The sequence below is a fragment of the Typopeltis vanoorti genome, chromosome 21 (genome assembly GCF_054136105.1).
Source record: "Typopeltis vanoorti isolate ZY-2024b chromosome 21, IOZ_Tvanoo_1.0, whole genome shotgun sequence".
Taxonomy (NCBI): Eukaryota; Metazoa; Arthropoda; class Arachnida; order Uropygi; family Thelyphonidae; genus Typopeltis; species Typopeltis vanoorti.
The window spans coordinates 89,105,656-89,128,127 of NC_143569.1; the positions used below are offsets into that span (position 1 = coordinate 89,105,656).

General features: G+C 35.1%; 1 protein-coding gene across 1 annotated transcript in view; it reads left to right on the plus strand.

The window, feature by feature from the left end:
* The window catches only part of LOC150095093 (homeobox protein unc-42-like), a 69,446-nt gene extending 48,807 nt beyond the window's left edge, over positions 1-20,639 (plus strand). Inside the window, exon 3 of the mRNA XM_090411193.1 lies at positions 20,244-20,639. Within this exon, the coding sequence (XP_090267319.1) occupies positions 20,244-20,639 (396 nt within the window). The remainder of the gene's footprint in view (positions 1-20,243) is intronic.
* Positions 20,640-22,472: the final 1,833 nt, after the last annotated feature.

Genomic DNA, 22,472 nt, shown 5'->3' on the forward strand with positions numbered 1-22,472 from the left:
TATCTGCATTTACTGTAAGATTTTGTCATTTAGGCTTAACATGCATTTAATTTTCCATATAAACTTTATATGGAAAATTGAATGCATTTTCCATATAAACTGATAGAATATGTGAGGTAATTTACATCACATATTTCATCAAATATTACAATACCTTGCAATGACTTCGCTTTAAGTGATTACACAACTTAACAAACACCATTCTTGGACAGAGAAGAAACGTACAAGTTATGACCGCTTACAGATATTCTTAAGCCCCCCCCCTATAAATTAATACATTTAAACTATTAAATGTATTAATTTATTTATTTTACCTAAACATTCCCAGACAATCTTCTTAACGAGTTACGTAATATACGAGAAGACAACACTCATCGTATATGAATGAGATGGCCACAAATGTTAACATAAAATAAAAAAGAAAATCATGTTTGATAAACTGATAACGTACTACATGTACGACAAGAAACGTTAACGAAGCGTAGCTCTAATACGCGGTTTATGCCAATCAATAAAGACTAATGAAGCCGAGAGCGGTTATCCGGTATATCCCGTGCATTCATAAGATTCTTACTGTTCATTTCTGCTGTTGCTATTTTTGCAAATGATTATTATTGCTAAAGACAGTCTTTCTCAAATATAAGTACTTTTAAAACATTTCGATGATCATCGTTGGCGTGTGGCTGTAGGGGAGGATAAAAACTTTAAAAAAACGAATTCGATCAGAAGCTTCCAAACGAACTCTTTATTTCGATTTAAAGAAAGGATAATTGGGGGTGGGGGGGGAAGAGATATATTTTAAAATCTTTGATTTTCATTTTTATCTATTCCAAATACAGTTATTTCTTAACTATTTTCTTTCAGTATGCTTTTTTTTTTTTAAATCTTAAAACCATTAATACCTTCATATAGAGCAAGGTTTCCGAAACTTTTTTTCCATGGCCCGGTTATTTTAATACTTCATCTTCGTGACCCATAAAATGTTTATGGCCAATAGGTAAAATGAAACAGATTTAAATGTTCATAGAGTTACTTTACCGCGAACAAAAGAGACTGTGAAATGGCGACGCGGACGGAGCGCGTTTTTCGTCTCTATTAATTAAATGATTTATTCATTAGTCCAGATTAAACGCTATTTACTTGTATTTTAGAGTTTCCTGAAAAAAAAAAGAAAACACAAAAACGAAACACTTAGGTTTTCGAGAGTTTTTTTAGGCGACCCGGCATTTAGCTTTCGTGACCCGGTGCCGGGGCGTTACCCACCATTTGGGAAATACTGATATAGAGCATGTTCACATTAATATCTTCATACGCACTAACTCCGGACCCGCTTCATTAGCGAAATCATCTGATCTAAAAGCTTTAACGAGATATACGAGGTTAAATATTTGATTGATTTCATACTGTCCAATAAAAAAAAAAAAATGTTTACAGACTTCGACTCAATACTTACTTATTTTACCGATTATTGTTGGCTCCGTCTTAAAACAGATTGCAAACTGATTATTAATTTATTTATTATCTCATTAATCAGCACAGTCTAAACTTTAAATAAATAGAAATCTTATTATATATATATATATATAAAATATATAAAAAAAATTAAATAAATAGAAATAAATAGAAACAAAAATCTCATACATATTCTGAGAATTTAACACGCAGTTTCTACAGCTTTTTCGTGATTAAACTATATTATAAATATATAGAATTTCTGAATATAAGCTCGATAATTAATAATTAGCTCCATCATTTTGAATATCACCTGCTCTTGAACTATTCCAGTCAGTTATCTTTACACGTACTTGAACCAAAAAATCTCTTTCAAAAGACTTATATTTTTAAATACATTAGCAAAATACAGAGGTATGCCTTTCATTCTCACCTCGATTTCGTTTAAATAAACACATACGTGACACCTCCAGGAGTCAGAGGCCTCATCGCGGTAAGGCACTCCTCCACACGCACTTCATCCTCCATCTACACACTACGCCATCTACCGTCCACTAACAGTATTTTGATTTGCTAACTGTATGTGTTATTTGGCCTGCATGAGGGATTAAAAAAAAAACAGCCACCTCTGTATGAGAATGGCTAGCTCACCTTCAAGTGAAAAGAGCCCACACAAAGATTCCTCTTCCCCTGGCGAACTTTTCCACACTAAGTGGCGTGACGTCCCTTCGTTCTCCCAACTGCGGTACGGCAGGAGCGCTTATGTATATTTAAATGTTTGCACTTAAATAAATAAATGGTAGCTATATGCATAACCGTTACATCACTTTACGGTAATTTTCAATAAATTTCATTTATATCCAATACAAAATATATAACGAAATAGGGAAAGCCACGCCCCGTCTCTTCTTCCATATTCCGACATCATAGCACGAAGGCAATTTCTAGTTTATTAAATTTTACGTTCCCCATGAAAACTTAATTACTCGCTCTTACAGTGGCGTAGAAGAGCCCGGATTTTCAAAACAGAAGAGACAGCAAAGTCCAAAAATTTGATGAGCTTGTGGGAAAAAAATTATTGCACCAAATAATAATTTTTTCTTGTTGCTATATTTATATTTTACCATGAAACAAAAAATATAGTTACAAATAGAAAGTCTTCTTTTTTTTTAGCTGGAAGTTAAGAATATTAGCAAACGAACACATTTTGAAATAATATTTTGAAATAATATATATATATATATATATATATATGATGATTTGTTGTATTAACTCTGAATTGGGTATGTTAATACTTTTTGTACTATTTTTGTACATACTTTTTTAGTTTCGTCGGAACGCCGACTTCTTCAGGTGTGTAAATAATTTGTTCAATGCGTGTTTCTCATATAAACAAATTTTGAATTTGTTTATATGAGAAGTCCATGTTTTTTAACTTGTTATTTTTTCCAGTTTTTTTGTAATTCTTTACATACCTGAAAAAGTTGGCGTTCCGACGAAACTAGTCCTGTTTTATTAAAGTTTTTATCATACTTTTCTCGGTGTTTCTAGTCAGTATAATTATATATATTCATACTTTTTTGTACTGACTGAGATCTGAGAATCAATGTTCAATGCGTACTTCATATGAGAAATACGCATTGAACATTGATTCTCGGAACAAATTGACTGAGTATTTCTCATATAAACAAACTGGCAAATTGTACTGACTGAGATTTCAGCTTGGAGGATGATGATATCCTTGTTCTTCTTAAGATTTGTTTTGAGAAGTCCATCCAACCTAGACATCAAATTGACAAAAGAAATTGAAGAAAATGGATCTCTGCCTTTTTTAGACGTCAAACTTACTAAGATGTCTGACTCCATAAAAATCGATCTTTAGAAAATCAACGCACACGGATAGATACCTGCATGCGTCCTCACACTACTATCCAGCACAGAAGTTGGGAATCATCTCCACTCTAGCGCATCGTGCCAGGTCTGTATTGTCAGATGAGGAAGAGATAAAAAATGAACTACAACATCTAAAAAGAACCTTCGCAAATAATGGTTACTCTTCAAAAATTATTAATAAACAACTATACCGCACTCATCAAAATAACGTAGAAACACAGAACAACCCCAAAGGTTATATCTCTTTACCATACATCAGCTCGCTCTCCCAGAAACTAAGAAGAATTTTGAAAAAAATTAACATAAAAACGTGCTTTTCTACTCTTCCTAAACTCAGATCAATTCTAAGCAAACCCAAACCGGCTCACAACCATCTTCAGTTTCCAGAGATGTATAAAATCACATATCTTCAAACTCGTATGGGAACGATTTCCTCTTCGACAAGAATGCTGGCCTATTCAGGCTCGACTACAACCAGCATCTACCTCAAATTGGATTGTAGAGGATCTTTGAGATGATCTACTTCTTTCCCATCATTCCACAGATGTTCAGATTCGGTAACAAAGCAAGCAAGTAATGAAATATGCAAAGTCACCTTCATCCTTTTGACACTATTCTCGGATGAAGTGTCTTGTTACATTTGTCCATCAGCTGGTTAGAATGAAATTCATTTTAAGGCATCCACAAAATCATGACCACGGGAAGCCATATTATGGCCAAACTGAGAAGTCCATCCTCCTGCGTCTCGAGGAACATCAAAGGGACATTGCTTACAACAGAACCAGAGCAAGCGCCCTCTCAAGCCATGTCCTGTTCTCAGTGAACACAAATAGTGAAGGCCGCCAACATGAGATAAACTGGACAACAACTTCAAACCTTCATATATGCCACGACGAGGTAGAACGCCGCATAGTCGAGTCTAAGGAAATTGTCTTGGAGTCTCATCACAAAAACAGTAACCATAGTTACAATTTACCGGACTCATTTAGCTCTGGTATCAGATACTGGCGCACTCGTGGTCACACGCTCGCAGATGCCTAACAATAGAACTTTAGCCCGGACTGTAGCTACACTTCAAACTTAACTGAAGTTTCTAGTCGATTTTGTAGTGGTACAATGTTTCGTTGTAGTGTTTTTTTTTATTTTGCTTTCAATGTTCTCACGCCTGAAGAAGTCGGCTTTCCGACGAAACATATTGTGTGTTAAATAAATTAATCGTTTGTCTAATTCTCGGATTTCAGTCAGTATAAAAAAATATGAACATATCTCCGAGTAAATACAACAGATTTTCATATATATATATATATATATATATATATATAGTCAGCATCAGTGCTCATCTTAACTGGTATAATGCAATTAATTGAAGGATAATTTTGAATACTTTAATTTATCAATTAATTGTAACCAAATCTGCACAGAGTTGGGGACCATGTGTTTGTTTTAAGATATATTAGAAAACAATAATGATGAAAAATGCTATGTTTGATTGGTATACTATATATGAATAACTCAAAGGTGTAAAATTTGATAGACGAGGACGAAATTTATCTCTTTCGACTACAATACTGTTTCCCATTAAATATGGACAAAAAAGTTATAAATTATCGAAAATTATATATTAAAACGCATCTATATTATATATTAAAAACGTGTCTATATTAGATATTAAAATTTGGCTACCACGTCAGTTTAAACTTCACGCACGCAAAACAGATGAAACTCAGAAAACAAAAACAGCACCTCATGACAAATGAGAACGTTCAATTGGATTGGTTGACACTATAACCAATCATAGCCTCTAGGTGCTGTTGTCTCTGAGCTCACCCTGCCTCGTCTTCTGAGTGTTTTAAAACTACTAGAACGCTAAGAATTTGACTGGCTGCGCCATCTATATATTTTCAAAAGTCTCAAAGTTGCATGAATTTTGAACGCACAGCGGGCTGTTAACGCGAATGTAATGCAAATTACGCGTCGGAAAGTGTCCTCTTCATGAAGCATTTGTATACTGTGTTTAAATTCAGTAATCACGCGAAGTCTGGAAACAATTAGGGGAGTCTTTAACGAGAATAAATGCAATAATATAATATCGGTAATATTGCTATTCGGTGGATGAGCACCGTACACCCGGAATGTTCGCCACGATATATATATATATATATATATATATATATATTACCGTGGGTGGGATAGAGGCTAGATAATACGGGAACCCTTTTAAACCAACCACGAAACTTGAACAAGCCACTTCAGATCTCACACATGATGGAAAATATCTACTGCGTAATTGTACGACCAATAGCATTTGTATATATAATGCGAAAATGTTAATCTTATATCTATAATGTGATGATATTTGTAAGTATGATCAAAAATCTTTCTCAGCCATGTCTATACTAAAGGACCCCAACTTGTAGAAAACCCCGATTTTGTCACCACTAATAGTTCTTCATAATGTAATCGCCATAAAGAGCATTTAAGAAGGTGCTTACAATACGTTCCACCCCTTAATGATTACATTTTGAACCTTGCAATTTAATGTTGTTTTACTTCATTTCTAAATTTCTAGCCTATAATGATTTAATGATTTAAAATCTAAACACTAATTTTTCACGCTGACCGTTGAGCTAACGCTAACAGGCACTGGACGAAGTGATCATAAGGGTCTGAATTGGAAGGTAGTCAGTAGTTGCAGAATCATTTAATTAAATGTTATCCTCCCGTTTAATAAGAGAAACTTCAGTAAGTTTGATTAATGGATCAGAAATATTTTTTTCGTTCTAAACTACAAAAAATCTTTAAAGAAAAAATGCTTCATTTGTCACTTTCATCAGATAAAACGTTGCTAATAAAATGCCACTTTTGCTTAATTAACATTTATGGGTGTAAAGTTTGCACACTTTTCCGTCTAAACAATTCTCGCTGATAGTGAAAGACGAAGAATATTGTCGCATTGAAAAATTGAAAAATCATGGGGTATCCGCGCGGTTAGTGGCTTTGCGCTTCGCAACCATATGTCTGGGGAAGGAGTGTCCTAGGTTCGATTCCCGTCGACGACGTGAGGAGCTTAAGGATATTCCTCAGTCATAACCAAGTTAGCCGGTCTTGCGTGGACAGCACAGTTTTTACCGCCAGTTTATCTGGGGTTTTTCATCCCGCAAGCAGACAAACCGGCCCCGTGAACACACACAAATTACAGTCAGGAACACTGACCCAGCCACAGGGTGTGGTTCGTGAGCTATGCCGGTCCCGAGCCCGGATAAAATTTGGGGGGAATTGAAATGGTGCCGTGCCTTCCCGTAAAAGGGACTCACGACGGCTGTTTACGTTTACTCAATGATAGTTACGAAACTAACTATCATTGAGTGTTTCACGAATTCTTTGGTCCACCTATGGATGAGATTAAAGCAACCACTCGCCTAAGAAGATATGCCACTAAATCTTGATTATCATTTTGAATCATCAGAACTGCAGTCATTTCCTATAGTACTTGAAAGTGTTGGCCTTGTCCTTTCCTGACTTTCCCAAAGATGTCATACAGGATTCAGAACGAGGCTCTGTTCTTACTGACCTTAATCTTGTCGCCACAATACGTATGCATTTTTTTCTCAGGCTGATGCTCAAACTGAGTTGCTTCCATAGGATCTCCTTAGCTGTGAACACAGAATTACGAATATAAAGTTCAGTGTTCATTTTTTCCAGCTCTACGACAGGTGATAATAGTGTACACTAAAAACAATTCCCATACCTTGTCATCACATTTAACAGACTGCATGATACATTCTGGTAAATAACGTTTTTCTGGAAACCCTTTATCCGAACGCGTCCTTCTGATTTGTTACAAAATGCTCTGAGACAGTGGATTTCTCAAACAGGAGTTCAGAATTCTTAAACGGTGGCTTAGAAATGAAAGTATTTTGCATATACGCTGCGTAAGTGAACGTTTACGCACATCTGCATAAAGGTTTCTAACCCAGCGGTAGGTATGTGTAGTACCAAATGAACACGTCACTGAAAAATGGGTTATTTGTAAACGATGGCATATTTTCAGTACTGTTCATAACTACAGTAAACTAGCAAGACACATGGTTTCGTACTGATTGCGAGGGTTCAGATAAGTCGGTAATTTTTGCAGCACAGTGCAACTCCCACCAAAACCAGAAGTATCTGGTCATCAGGATATGAGAAAATAGTGACTTAAAAGAAACACATGACTAAATTAAATTCAAAGACTATAAATTTAGAAAAGTACTCTGAATGCAATGCACGCTATTACTACACGGTACAGAGCACTGCTCTCGTAAAGTTGGATTAATCTAGTAAGGAGTGCGATACGACCACAATACGACCTTACCTGAGATGGTTCGGCAGTGTCGGTATACTGTGTATCTTCTGTCAAGGCTGTATGTATCGCGTAATGAAACTGAGTTCGAATTATCCAAATCTAACAGATATTAAAATGCATATGACCCTCAAAGTCCAGCGGATATACAATAAAAATTAGCCTCACCAGACATACGAGGGTGGTCTGAAAAGTTCTCGCCCTCGACCACAGATGACAACACCATTGACAAGATTTTTTTTTCTAAGTTGATACATCTGTCATAAGCATCCATGTGAAGTTGCAAGTCATTCTATCAAGTAGTGTTTTATACAGCTGTTTGAAGCAAAAGTGTTATCTATATCCCTTGAAATGAATAAAATTGAGCATCGTGTGGTTATAAAATTCTTTGTAAAAGAAGATTTAACGCCAAAAGAAATTCATTCCAAGTTCATAAAAGCTTATGAGCACTCTTCTCCATCGTTTTCGACAACTAAGAAATGGGCTGCAGAAGAGCTTAAACGTGGCCGTACCAGCCTTGAAGATGATCCAAGTGAAGGACGTCCAAAAAGTGTAGCAACACCAGAAATAATAGATCAATATTGGATCACCGGCGAGTCAAAGTGCGTGAAATTGCTGAGACTATAGGCATTTCAAAAGAACGTGTAGGATATATTTTGTATGAAGAATTTCATATGAAAAAGCTTTGTGCAACATCAGTGCCGAGCTTGGTCACAGCAGATCAAAAACACTTGCATGAAAATCTCTGAACAGTGCTTGGAGCGTTCTAGCAATAATAAAACTGATTTTGTGACTTGATTTATTACTATGGATGAGACTTTGATTCACCATTATACACCAGAATCCAAACAGTGGACAGCAGCCGGTTGTTCAGCGCCAAAGAAGACAAAGTCAGTTCCATCAGCAGAAAAGATCATGGCATCGGTGTTTTGGGATGCTAAAGGCATTTTGTTTATTAACTATCTTGAAAAGGGTAAAACAATAACCGAGAAATATTATTCCTCGGTTAATCTGGTTAATGTTTTAACCAGACTAGACGAAAACGTGAGAAAAGACTCGGTTTGCAGAAGAAAAAAATCATCTTTCATCAGGACAATGCACCTGCCCACAAAGGTGTTTTGGCAATGGGAAAGTTAAAGTATCTCCACTATGAATTGTTGGAACATCCACTCTATTTCCCCGGATTTGGCTCCCTTTGATTTTTATCTCTTCCCAAAACTAAAACTTTTCCTCGCTGGTCAGCGTTTTTCTTCGAATCAAGGGGTGATTGCAGCTGTAGAGGGGTATTTTGCCGATCTTGCTGAGAATCACTACAGGGACGGGATAATGGCGCTGGAGCATCGCTGGAATAAATGTATTAGTCTTAAGGGAGATTATGTTGAAAAATAAAAAATAATTTTGAAATTATAAATTCGTTTTTTATTGTTAGGCCGAGAACTTTTCAGACCAACCTCGTATAGCCTCTCTCTTACACTGAGGCAAAGATAGGATGGTTTTTGATCCCTCAAAACAGGCAACCCGGCTAGAAGAACACACACAATTAACAGACAATAATACACTTGCCTCAGAGCCTTAGCTGTGAGGCCAGTGAATTATTGTCTGTTAATTGTGCGAGGGAGTTGTGAAAAAAATATTTTTTATAAATCCCTTTTATATATCGCATAAGTGCTAAATAAGGACAAGACACACACACACACACACACACACACACACACACACACACACACACACACACACACACACACACACACACACACACACACACACACACACTTACAATAATAGACATAGACAAGGAAAAAAGAAAACAAAATACGTAATAAATGAAATGCAACTTTATTTCGTTTCGATTTTGAATAATCTCAACATGAAAGTTGTAATACCTATAGAATAATGTGAAACTTGGATAAACGCAAGTTTTTGAAACGAAATTTCTGAAATTTTATTCCAACAATTGTAGCTCTTAAGTTTTAAAAAAACTGGTTTATGGAGTTCGAAACAGGGCTTTGAACAGTGATGATGCTAAACTGTAGATAGAAAGAATTATAGATGCTATTTTAGAATTATAGAACTTCAACTATAAAGAATTATAGTTGAAGTTCTCTATGGTAGGCCCCTTCCTCATGTCGTGGAATTATGTATCCCAATTCAGTTTCTATTTGGAATATTTGTCAAGAAAATAAAAGCTCTTCATAAAGGCAAGCTTCTTAATTTGATGATGGTGTTGTTCTTATGTACAACCTTTGCAACTTATTCAATGAAATCAAGTCATACTTGCTATTTAGCAGAAAGCAGAGTAACCAATCATGTAATTACTATTGTAGTGACTGTGACACTGATATAAGTTTCGCATTCCTTGGTAAGAAAATGTGTTTAATGTGCAATTTTAAGGGAGTACCGTATGCAATCATTTCCAGCCAATTGGATTTGCCGGAGGAAATGACGTTATTTCCGGTAGCTTCGTTGGTTAGACACAAAAAATACAATAACCCAGGATATGGGGAATGCAGTAAAAGCTCACCAAGTAGATTGCCCCCCCCCCCGGTAAAAGCAGTAACGATCCAACTCCTAGAGCAAAATATTAAGAAGGAAATTTTATTAGATTTGAATTCTTGAAGTCAATATTTGTGAAGAAGGAAATATGCTCCAAATTAAAACGAAAATTGCTTTTTAAATTTCTTATCAATGTGGCTAGAATGTTGTATGCTGAAATAAATACGGGGAATAAGAAGAACGATTTTTTCCTATACTGTATTTTTTGGAAATTTTTGTAGTTTCAAAAAAAAGCTTTGTTTCCATAACTGTTTTATTATTATTATTATTATTATTATTATTATTATTATTATTATTATTATTATTATTATTATTATTTGCACTGTAGAATGATTTGCCTTGAAATCTGGATGAATACAATCATAGACTGCTAGCGATGAATTTCTATATTCCTTTATTCGTTTTGAGTACATATTCGTTCTTTCATTTGGAAAGAACTTTAGTCTCAAGAATAATTGCTCAGAGAGAACGATAATTTATGAGAACTAGAATTTACGAATATCAAACTCAGATGTCACATGCAATTTACAGCGAATTGAAAAAATTCGCTGGAAATTGATTTTAATCAATTTTCACCTGTGAACAACAAAAAGAAAAACATTTTCACAAAGGCATTTTATTTTCTTCATTGTTGTAAAACTTCTATCTGTAAATATGAAAATAATTTAGGAAATGTCCATACATATAAAGCACTCATCTCCATTATAATATCACTTAGTGCCTTTATGTTCTTTGTAATTCTTATTTCGTTTATCAAATAACTCTTGAAGTCCAATGATGGCAAATGTGATCAGAAGTTTCAAGATGCATGCATAACTGTCAAAAGTAATTTTTCTTTATTGTTTAAAGATAATGCAAAAATATCGCAAGCTTTCAAAAAGTTATAGATCCTTTTTTCTTGAAATCTAGAAAGCGGATTCTTAACACGATGCGACTTTCTAATCGATGTACTGTGTTTTGTTTTAGAATTCTAAAATTACATCTTTATTTCAATTTATTTAAATAGCAGGAGGATGCTTTAAAAAACCTTTTCATTTCAATCAAACGCTATAAAATTCTATTTAATACTTCAAGTAAAATGCGAACTTCAAACAAAAATTGTTTCTTTAAGAAAAATTATAAGAATCAGCATGATACAAAAAATTGGAAAGAATTTCTAGCAAGTATAGACATACATAAAGTACGGATTAACATGAAGAAATCAACCAAGGATGAAGTCTGTGAAGGATGTTTTTTTCATCTCTCTAGTTTACCGAAACTCCATATGAAGAACAGAGATGTTTGTTTTCAGGAAGAGTCATTATTGACAATAAATATAATATAAATTATTTGAGTTATCAGTTAATTTATACTGCACCAAATGAAATAATAATTAAAATAATTAAATAAATGTGATTATAATATTAAACTAAGTTATAATTTACATAAACATGCATTTGATAAATACCAGAGAGAGAGAGAGTAAAAGAAGGTAATTTAGAATTAAAAAAAAAAAGAATACACATAGAAAGAAATGACATAATATTGAATTTTTAATGGTGTGTTGTTTGATGTATCTAGCTTTAAAAAAATAAGTGGTATGAGATTAAGGAAGATAGGTACTGTATATATGTGAGGCGTATAAGCTTATTGAAGAGATGGTACAAAAGCATTAAGTAGAATGTGAGTGAAAGTGAGAATGATTCGGGGGGGGGGTGAATGAAGAAAAGAAATGGGAAATACAGATTTTGAAGAAACTGGGGTCATGCAGGGTGAAGCTGAGAAATCGAAATGGGGATTGAAACTGAAAGAGAAAGAATAAAATTGACAGAGATGGATAGACAGAGAAGGTAGGGAAAGAGACAAGTCACCTGAGATAATAATACTCGGTATTCAATAATTCTAAAGTACAAGACAAAAGTGTATAAACGGAAACATCTATCTCTCCCATAGTCCTTAATGGACCGTTGGGTCACTCATGGCTAAGCCATGAATGTCTAATGGGCGGTGAGTTAAGACTCACCGCCCATTAGACATTCATCTCCTCTTCTATCTTCGTCTATTTGTCCTATGGCTGTGTCCTGTATGTTCACGGGTCCAGTTTGCGGGATGAAAAACACCAGATAAACTGGCGGGAAAAACCCTGCTGTCCACGTCACGCTAACTTGGCTATGGCTGAGGAAGATCCTTCAGCTCCTCACGTCACCGACGGGAATCGAACCTAGGACACGCCTTCCCCAGGCATATGGTTGCGAAGCGCACAGCCACTAGGCTAACCGCGCGGACAACGGAAACAAATAGTAAACTGATAATGATATCTTGAGTGAAATCGGAGTTGACAGGTGAAGCATTTTTATAGAAGTAATGAAATGATAAAGGGAATAGCAAATGATGATGATGATGATGATGGCAAATATGTTGTGTCCATTTATGTCAGAGGAACTAGGAAATATTAGTAATGAGAGTAGTTCTGAACATGTTTCGATGTGAAAATGATTGGTAAGAAATATTCAGTTAGAGTTTGCTACAGACACCTAGATATAATGAGCGTGATGAGAAAGAAATGTTCAGGCAAATAGGTCTAGATAATGGGGGAAAAAGTTAGCATAATGAGGATTTTAATCATCGAAATATAAAGTGGGAGGAAGAAATAGGACATGTGAGAAAGGAAAGATAATTTCTTGAATTCTCAAGGAACCTGATATCCTTAACTCAAGAGTGAACTGGTGGGTTAATAATATATTTAGTAATAACGTCAGACGACCACCAATTGTGAAGGTGGGAGTTGCAAAGTCATGCAGAGGTATCTGGAATAAGAGAATAGATGTGGAACTATAGGACAGGAGATTGTGAAAGGGTCAGAAAACAGCTTGAAGCAGTTCTATAGAAAAAGAACATGAATAGACACGAGATTAATATTGAGTGGGAGGTAGTTAAGAAATATTTGATGACGGCAATAACAGATTTCATATCTAAATCCAAAAGGGTAAAGAGAATTGGTGTCAAATGGACGAGTAGAGAAATTAAGCAAGAATTACAAAGAGGAAGTGATTATGGAGGAAATGTATGCTTGGAAGAAGTGAATAAATTGTACAGGCTAGAAAAGTGACAAATCTAATAAGAAAGGAGAAGTTAGGGTGTGATAAGAGACTTGCAAAACGGATTAGGAAAAATCCGAGGGAATTTTTCCATTATATGCCGCTAGCAAGAGGATGAATGACTATGGAAGGAATTATGTAGTTGGTATGAGAGTGACCATGTAATAGTGTGAAGAGGGCAGAAGTGATGATGGAACTATTTAATGATCATTTTGTATGGTTTTTCATACTGATGGAAAAGATATTGTTCTAAGGTTGAAAGAAGGAAGAAAGGATCAATCTTTTAACTCAGTCCCTTGAAGGTGAATGGGATGAAAGTCTTTAAATTATTATTATTATGGAATCTTGATGTGAATAAGGCGATTGGACTGAATGGAATTTCGCAACATGCTATGAAAGAATGCGCAAAGGAATGTGACATTGCCATTGACGTGGCTGTTTAATGAGACTCTTGCGTATGGAAGGATTCCCAGTGAGTTCACAAAGAGCATAATTGTTCCGCTCATAAAGGTGGAGGCAAAACTCCTCTTTAATAAACTTTAAAACCTCCGTATGAAACTCGGGTCTTTTCCAAATGCATTACGAGTTTCAGATGATATTTGTTGACATAACAACACCGAATACGTAAATATCTAAATTCTGCCCGAAAATATTTATTTTCCGGCATATAAATAAATAAATAGCAGAGGAACTAGATTACCTCATGAAATAACTTTGAGAAATTCAGAGCATTTCACGAAGTATTTTAGCAGCCATTATAAGAATTAGCGGGCTTCTTGTCTACTGGTTCAGTACATCGTGTCGTCCGGTAAACAATATTCCAATTAAATTACATTTAAATGAATATTCGGATTTTTCGATAAACACATTTGCGTAAATACCTCGGTACGCAATCTAAGACCTATGTATTTAATTACTACTAATTTAATGTAACGCGATGAATTACTCTCAGTAAATTGTTTAGACGCAATCATTTGATTCATGAAACTCAAATTGTGGTAATGAAAGAAATAGACTTAAGTAATAAGCTGAAACTTCTAATAACTTACAGGTATTGCCATTCAGAAAATGAAAGTCACGCACGGTAGCACTCAAAATATTCCTCTTCTTTCCGAAATCAGTCACTCATAGATGCAGTAATAAGAGCAGAAGCCATCAACATAAACTTATAAACAAACAAGCAGCCGAAACGTACACATATGTTATAGCGCCATCTGTAAGTTTATGGTATTCATTTATTATTTATTTTAATGAGCTTATCTACCAATTTTAATTTAATAATATAAAAATAATACAATATTCGTAAACAAAGTATATCACAAATAAAAGAATAGAAAATACATTAAAACATAGGAAGAGAAGGCGTTGGCGGATTCATTTTTATTTGTTTTATGTTATGTATATGAAATCATTGTGTTGACTGGAAATACGGACGATAACAACTAACCGTTCAAGTAGTTTCAGAGTATTATATCTGTTAATGTGAGTTTTCCGGGGGGGGGGGGGTTGGCTATGAGGGATTTCAGGAGGAAAAATTCTTTATATTCATAGCTCTTTAACCAAAAAGCAAATGTCGCGACTTCGTCGTAATTTTGCTACAGCAGACTCTAGGATTCTAAAGAAAATAATGATAATATTATTAATTAATGTAAAGTAAAAATAATGAAGATATTTATTGCAATTGGTAATGTGAGAGGTCGTACTCTTTTTTTTTTTTTTTTTTGTTATTACCATTCATGAAATTTTGATACTTGTGATGCTAGACACACACACACAGAGAGAGAGAGAGAGATTACTCTCACGTTCAAGTAGTTTTATTTTGTTCTGTACAGAACCAGTAAAGCAATAATCTTAAGATTTTAAGATTATTTTTAAAACGTTGAATAAACAAGATTGTCAGGTATCACCAGTCGAAATCGTTGAAGCATAGAAACTATTTCATGACTGAACTTTCCACATCCCAGTTTATCTGAGAGCAGGCGCTGAATTTGTTCAAGTCTATTTTGTGGAATATCATTTTTTTCCCTTTTAGTTTCAACTTGCAGTTCACGGCTTACCAGTTGCATAGTTTTGTCGTCCTAGTGGCATGTTGCCAGATTCGTATCACATAGTGTACTTATTATCCTTGTTGTATTTCGCCTGATATCGCAAATTTAACAAGAACCAAAATAACAGATATCTGCTTCAGCAGTGCTTCAAAATCCCTTGAGCGAGATATTGAATTATTACTGTTTTAGGTAGAAACTGGGGGGGGGGGAGTGTACTTTTACTTTCGGTAGCTGACATATGGAAAGGCTATGTTGCGTAAAATCGGTAGTTGTATTTATCTTCTCCTTCAACAGCTCAATGGTCCATTTAGCCTAATGATACCATCACTAGGTTTCTCCATCTGTCCCTATCATAGAGTAAAGTGTTCATCCAGTTGTTGTTTACTTTTTTTTATTACCACATTCATCCATCATGCTCGGGATCTTCCTACAGTTCTTTTCTTGTAAATATTTGTAAGTACTTGTTTCATCAGCTGCCCTCTAATCATGACCAAACTGCTCAATTATTTTACTTCGTATAAATGAGGGAATGGTATGTTAGTTCCTCATGTATTTGTACATACAGTCCAGTATTTTGGTTGTAAGATGTCCAAAATTTTTTCTCGTCACTTTTCTTGCAAATGTAATAAGTTTTTATTACTTTCTTTTGTTAATAGTAGGCGTAGATAATTTAAATAGAGTTTCTTTGGATTTTCTTTATAATAACCTGCATTTAAGAGTTACAAGATTGCGAAATATTCATCACTGGACTTCTCAATTATTTCCTTTATCTCTCAATGAATATCATTGCAGCTGTTAAAGTTGACTCCTGGACATTTAAAATTATCTGCTGGCTCAAATATATAATTATCAACACCCAATCTAGATCAGTCCTGATGGATCCTTAACATATACACTTCCCCCATGGGCAAGATGCATCGTGTCATGTAACGAGTCACGTGTTTGTAGCCGGTATCAGTTGGAGAAATATGATGCTTCCAAGTCTTTGATTAAATCGTATGTGTTCTTCTGGATGGTTTGCGCTGTTTTACGGGATAAAATCCAGAGTTGTCGTGAGGAAACCCTCCCCTCCTCAGTATGACATCGGCTACACCTTCATTTGAAAACTCCAGAGAAAGGATTTTGAAGACCGAGATGGGATTCGATACTAGGTCTTTCCAACCAAAGGGCTTCGTTCAAACCAATTGAGCTACGGAAGCTCTAGATTGTATTTTAAAATTATATTTATATGCTGCATGGATTAAAGTAATAAAGATTATAATAGTTCCCGCGATCGGAAATTGCTTCTGAAATACTACAAACAAAAAATAGTGATTACAATAAACAAGACTTATTGGACATAAGTTTTCTTAATTTCATTTATGCATGTGAAATATAAAATACAAAAATATTGCAGTACGTTTTATTGTACTGCATACATTTTGGAACATTGCTGGTTGCAAATCAAAAGGACATTGTGTCGTTCTTTCCGAGAAACCATTCAGTTTCATATATCGTTTGATGTTTAAGAGTTCTTGCTGTAATTGTTGGAGCGTAGAACAAATAGTGTGAGCAGGTGGTACTAAAGTTTTGACCATTCCAGTGTTTGCGAGGGTTAGTGAGCAGATTGTGTTTTGGTGTGAATTGAAGAAACCTCATGGTACAAGTATCTCTTAAAGAAGAGAATACGTTAAAATTGATATTCTGAATAGTGATGGTTAGATACTATTTTGTTCTTGAACAATTACAGAATAATATTTTGCACCTTTAAAACTAATAATGAACTTTTGTAATTTGGCTTTAGCAAAAAGAAAAAAAAAGCATTTATTTTGAATTACTCTAAAGGAGCCATTTTGAAAACCTTTTTGAGTGTTATAATATCAGATTTAAGATATAACTAATAATATATCATTTTTATCGTAATACTTGGGATTTTATTATCCGGAGTTTGTTTACACTCAAAATTCTCTTCCTTTGATTCATGCGTGACGTCATCTCAAACATGGATGCATCCATTATCGATGGACCTTGAGTGTAATACGATGTGAATATAAAACAATTATTACTATTGGAAATTTTACCAAAAAATTAGCACCGAACAAACCTTCAAAAGTCAGTCGCAATAAATATAATGAAAACGCACGTCTCTAAAAGCACTCACTGCGTGCTTGCTTTTAGAGACGTGCGTTTTCATTATTATAGGGATTATGCGAAAATATAAAATATTGACTGCAATATCGTTTATCATTTCTTAGCTAAAGTTTTTCATAGCATAATTCACATGATTTCCTTGTGAAAGAGATTAGACAAGTCGAGTCCAGTTCAGTCAAACAATCTCACTTAGCGTCACCCCCCTCCCCATAAAAGTACTTCATTCAGTTTTATCTTAAAGTCCTCCATGAGCGTTTCTAGGCCACTGAGTTTCAGCTATATCTTTTTCATACCTTCCTTTTACCATCTCTTTGGTCTTGCTGTAGCTCTTTCGATCTCTGGAACACCATTCAAATATCAAATATGTCCATTTTGAATGTTATTTCTTGCAATGTGACCTTTCCATTGCCATTTAGATCTTTTAATGGCTGTTACAATGTCTCTCGTCCTGAGCTCTGATCTAAGTATTGCCCTTTTTATCTCGAACTATAAAACCAAGCAGTTACCTTTTCATTTTCCTCTGGATAGCCTTTACCTTTTTGGTCATTTTTAGTCAAAGTCCATGTTTTACTTCCATATGTCATGAGCAGTAATATACAACTGTCGAATATTTTTGTTTTATGGAAGATTGAGATGTCTCCTTTGAGTGGCTCACGGTATTTTTCAAAGTCTACTCAACCAAGTTGAATTCTCCGTATAATTTCTTCCTCACAGTCTCCCTCCACTCTGATCTTCCCCCTAAGTTAAGGAAATTACTGTATCGATTTCCGGGTGTTCCATGTACTGCCTCATTGGTTATGTATTGATTATACATTTTTTTTTGTTTTGTTTTGTCCTTGTTTATATTTAATCCTTGCTTTTCACTTTCTGCAGTCATTCATGAATCATTTGCTGAAGTTATTCTGCAAAGTATTCTAAAAGACAGTGTCATCAGCCAACCTCGTTATTTAGCTTTTCCCATTTACTGTAAATCCTCTATTTTTCCTTTCCAGATTTCTAAAAACTTCTTATAGGACTGCAGTAAATAATTTAGGTGAAATGGAATCTCCCTGTTAAACTTCCTTTGTATAAGAAGTTTCATATTTGTTCCTGATTTTATAGATGACTTAAAATTAATTTCATTCTAACCAGCTGATGGACAAATGTAACAAGACACTTCATCCGAGAATAGTGTCAAAAGGATGAAGGTGACTTTGCATATTTCATTACTTGCTTGCTTTGTTACCGAATCCGAACATCTGTGGAATGATGGGAAAGAAGTAGATCATCTCAAAGATCCTCTGCAATCCAATTTGAGGTAGATGCTGGTTGTAGTCGAGTCTGAATAGGCCAGCATTCTTGTCGAAGAGGAAATCGTTCCCATACGAGTTTGAAGATATGTTCTGCGAGTTAATGGAGTGCAAATTAGCTATTGACAAGCATGCCTAATTAATTGTTACAGAGTATTTACTGTCCTAATTATATTCCAGATAGTTGAATTCCTGAAATCATTTCAGTCAATAAATTTAAATATTGATCTTTAATGTAAATATTCAAAGAAACTTTTAAAGATTATTATTATTATTATTATTATTATTATTATTATTATTATTATTATTATTATTGACACCTCCAAGGAGTCCGAAGACTCATCGCGGGAAGATACCTACAACTGTCTCAGCTGATACAACTGTCTCAACCACTACACCGAACCTCTACTACGAATCAACGCCATCTACCGCCCACCTCCACCACCACCACCACAACTGGAATTCTATGTCTGTAAATTGTGTGTGTTCTAAAGGGCCGATTTGTCTGTATGCGGGATGAAAAACCCGAGTTTCCGGGAGAAAAAACCCTGCTACCTCCGTATGAGATCGGCTAACTCACCTTCGATTGAAAATCGTCCAGATAAAGATTCCTCCCATCGCGACGAGAATCGAACTTAGTCCTATTCCAATCGAAGGGCGCAATGTACCGTCGTTCTTCCAATTGCGCTACGGAGACATTGATCTAGATCATAGGTTCCCAAAGTGGGCGGTACCGTCCCCCAGTGGGCAGTGAAGCCTTCTGGGGGGGGGTATAGTGGGATCAGAAGCATTTGGGGGCGTTCAGGCGGTCTAGGGGTCGGTGGCTCTTTATAGAAGAAATTAATAATACATATTTAAAAATTAATTATTTTCGTGATTTTGCAATTAGATAATCATTTAAAATTTAAATATTGCATTTTAATTCATCTTATGCCTGTCTTACGCGATCAATTTTTTATCAATTTTCTATTTCAATTATTTAATCATTTGAAAATTTACCATGTCAGATAGAAATAGATGTCAATGTTCTATATCAATGAGAAAATAGAGCATGTGTATATAATAGGTTATGTTTACAGTAGCAAATATATTCGTTATATTGCATTTCAAAATATATATAAAATATATAAAACCACTTTTATATATTATACTGTTTTCTGTGGTTATGTTTTATAGGTTTGTTGTTTATATCTTATGTAATTATTTTATTTATTAATTATTATTTATAATTATTCGGACAAAACGCAGAAAACTGTTATAATGGGGGCGTTACAGAATTTATGTCTTGCAAAGTGGGCGGTAGCCAGAAAAAGTTTGTGAACCTATGATCTAGATAAATACTACCAATAAAATTAACGCATCTTTAAACTATTTTAAGCACTCTTCTTTCAAATTTTTATCAAATCAAAGTAATTGAAGCCATATTAATAATTTATTTTTCTTCTATTTTTATCAACAGGTATGGTTCCAGAACCGGAGAGCCAAATATCGGAAGCAGGAAAAACAGTTGCAGAAAGCATTAGCAGCGCCTTCTGTTTTGCCTACATGTAATGGTGCCATGATGAGGAATATCTACCCGACTGCCACAGCGGCTTCTAGAGGATATCAATACCCCCCACCGAATGCTATTAACACCATGAGCGCAGCTGCTGCAGCCCGTTACCAACCTATGGCAACATCATATCCACCAATGGCTGGTCAGCCATTTTCCATGGGCCACACCAATCCTAACATGGCAGCTATGAGACAAGATACCGAAGATGATTGGTACAATAAGAGCTTCCCTGCCTTGCGCATGAATACAGCTCCCCATCCCAATCTGTCTGCAGCACCAATGCTTCAATATCAGACATAACTGTTGGACAGTAACTCAACAGTTGCAGAACATTTTCTTTTGGAACGGTTACTCCTACATAAGAGGGTGTTGAGTGAGAATTAGCAGCAGTCTTCTTCTTCCAGTGATTGTCAGATTTGTCAATCTACCATGTTTGAATTCCTCGGCATTTTTTAAGTTGAAAAACAAACAATATAACTTCCGAAATATCAGAAGTGAACGTCATGATCTCCCAAGAGCCTCAGCGTCCCGAACGTGGTGGCAAGAGAAGAATACGTACAATTTTTTCTTACTGGCTATGCCCCAAGGGAGGTTCGCTGGTGAAGAAAGTGCCCCTAATCTTTACTTACCTACTTCGTAAAACAAAATACTAATTAAGCGGCTGAAAACAGAGTCTGGGTTAGAGACTACTGTTCATAAAAGTCTAAATCAGCGTCTCTTATTTCTTCGATGTCGTCTGTGGCATTTCTAATTTGCTTGTCTTTCTTTCTTTATTTATTTTTGAAGAGTTGACGTGTAGTTAACATAGCCATAAGAATGGCTAATTATAAACAATCAACTCCTTTACGGGCTGTGGAATGGAGAAAATTAATCAGGAACGACATTTTCACCTTTTATGCATGCAAGAAATGGAATCTATTAAGTTACTGATCTGTGTGAAAGCGATGAACTGGTTGTGACTTCTACATCATTTCAGTGTTGAATCTTGTCATTTAAAAATTTTATCCTCACAACAAACATTGTAAAATTAACCACGAGCTCAATCTTGTTGTGATTAGCAGAATCTATTTGTAATTTCCAAACGTTTTTGCTAACTATTAAGAACTTTTATCTTTGTGGCGACACCAACCTATGGTGGGTGTTTGTCAATTCTATATTAGTTCTTGATGCTTAACAGTGGAAAGAAAAAGAAAAAAAAACAAGAACATTCCTGTCATATAAAGGGATAGTGACATCAGTCATAATCTACGTTATCACTGTCAAAAGAAACTCATAGCGCTAAGCAAATTTTCCCATCTCTGTCTTTAGCCGCCTCGTATATGTATGTATGGATGTATGTATCAAATCTAGGATGACCAGGATTCATCTGGAACATTCTCCAGGTTGTCAAAAGTTTGGAAATCTTCGTGGGCAACTCCTAACAATACAACACAGAGATTGACCATACCAAACGCGGATTTTCTATTGTGTATCAATTGATCATGGAACTTCGACAATGAATCCTTCGCGGTGATATGGAATATGCAACCGCATGCTCTTCGTGGTATGACTAGCCAATGGAATACCGACATACGATCAAACTTTTCAGAAATTTTAAATTTTAACCAGTCGTTTCTTATGATCAATAAAACATGAAGGACCAACATTGACAAAGCAGAATTCTTTCGTCTTCTGCTTACCAAGATTTGTTTTCTCTATCCTCTTCCCCCCTAAAATGCATTTCTCATTTCTGAATATAATACCTGCTACTACAATCTTATAGTCACTCCCGTCACTGTTTTGCCAGTAAATTATGTACCATTTTTAACTTACTCTCCGCAATACACAAAGTGGAGAGGTTAGTCATTTTTATTAGCTTGATCGATGTGCACAGATCTCGGCTATAACTATTAACTAATCATTATTTGAAATAATAACAATAAGTGATGGATACCAAGCATATAAAATATGTATATATATATACAAGCATGCATACATAAACAACAAACAACTTTGTTTTGTCCTAGTCCCAATGTTTGTAATTCAGTCCTATAAATGTCAGTCTAGTCAATAAAGATATATATATAAATACATTATATATATATATATATATAAATAGGTAAAGTCTTCGTGTATGTTTCTGGCTATGAGATT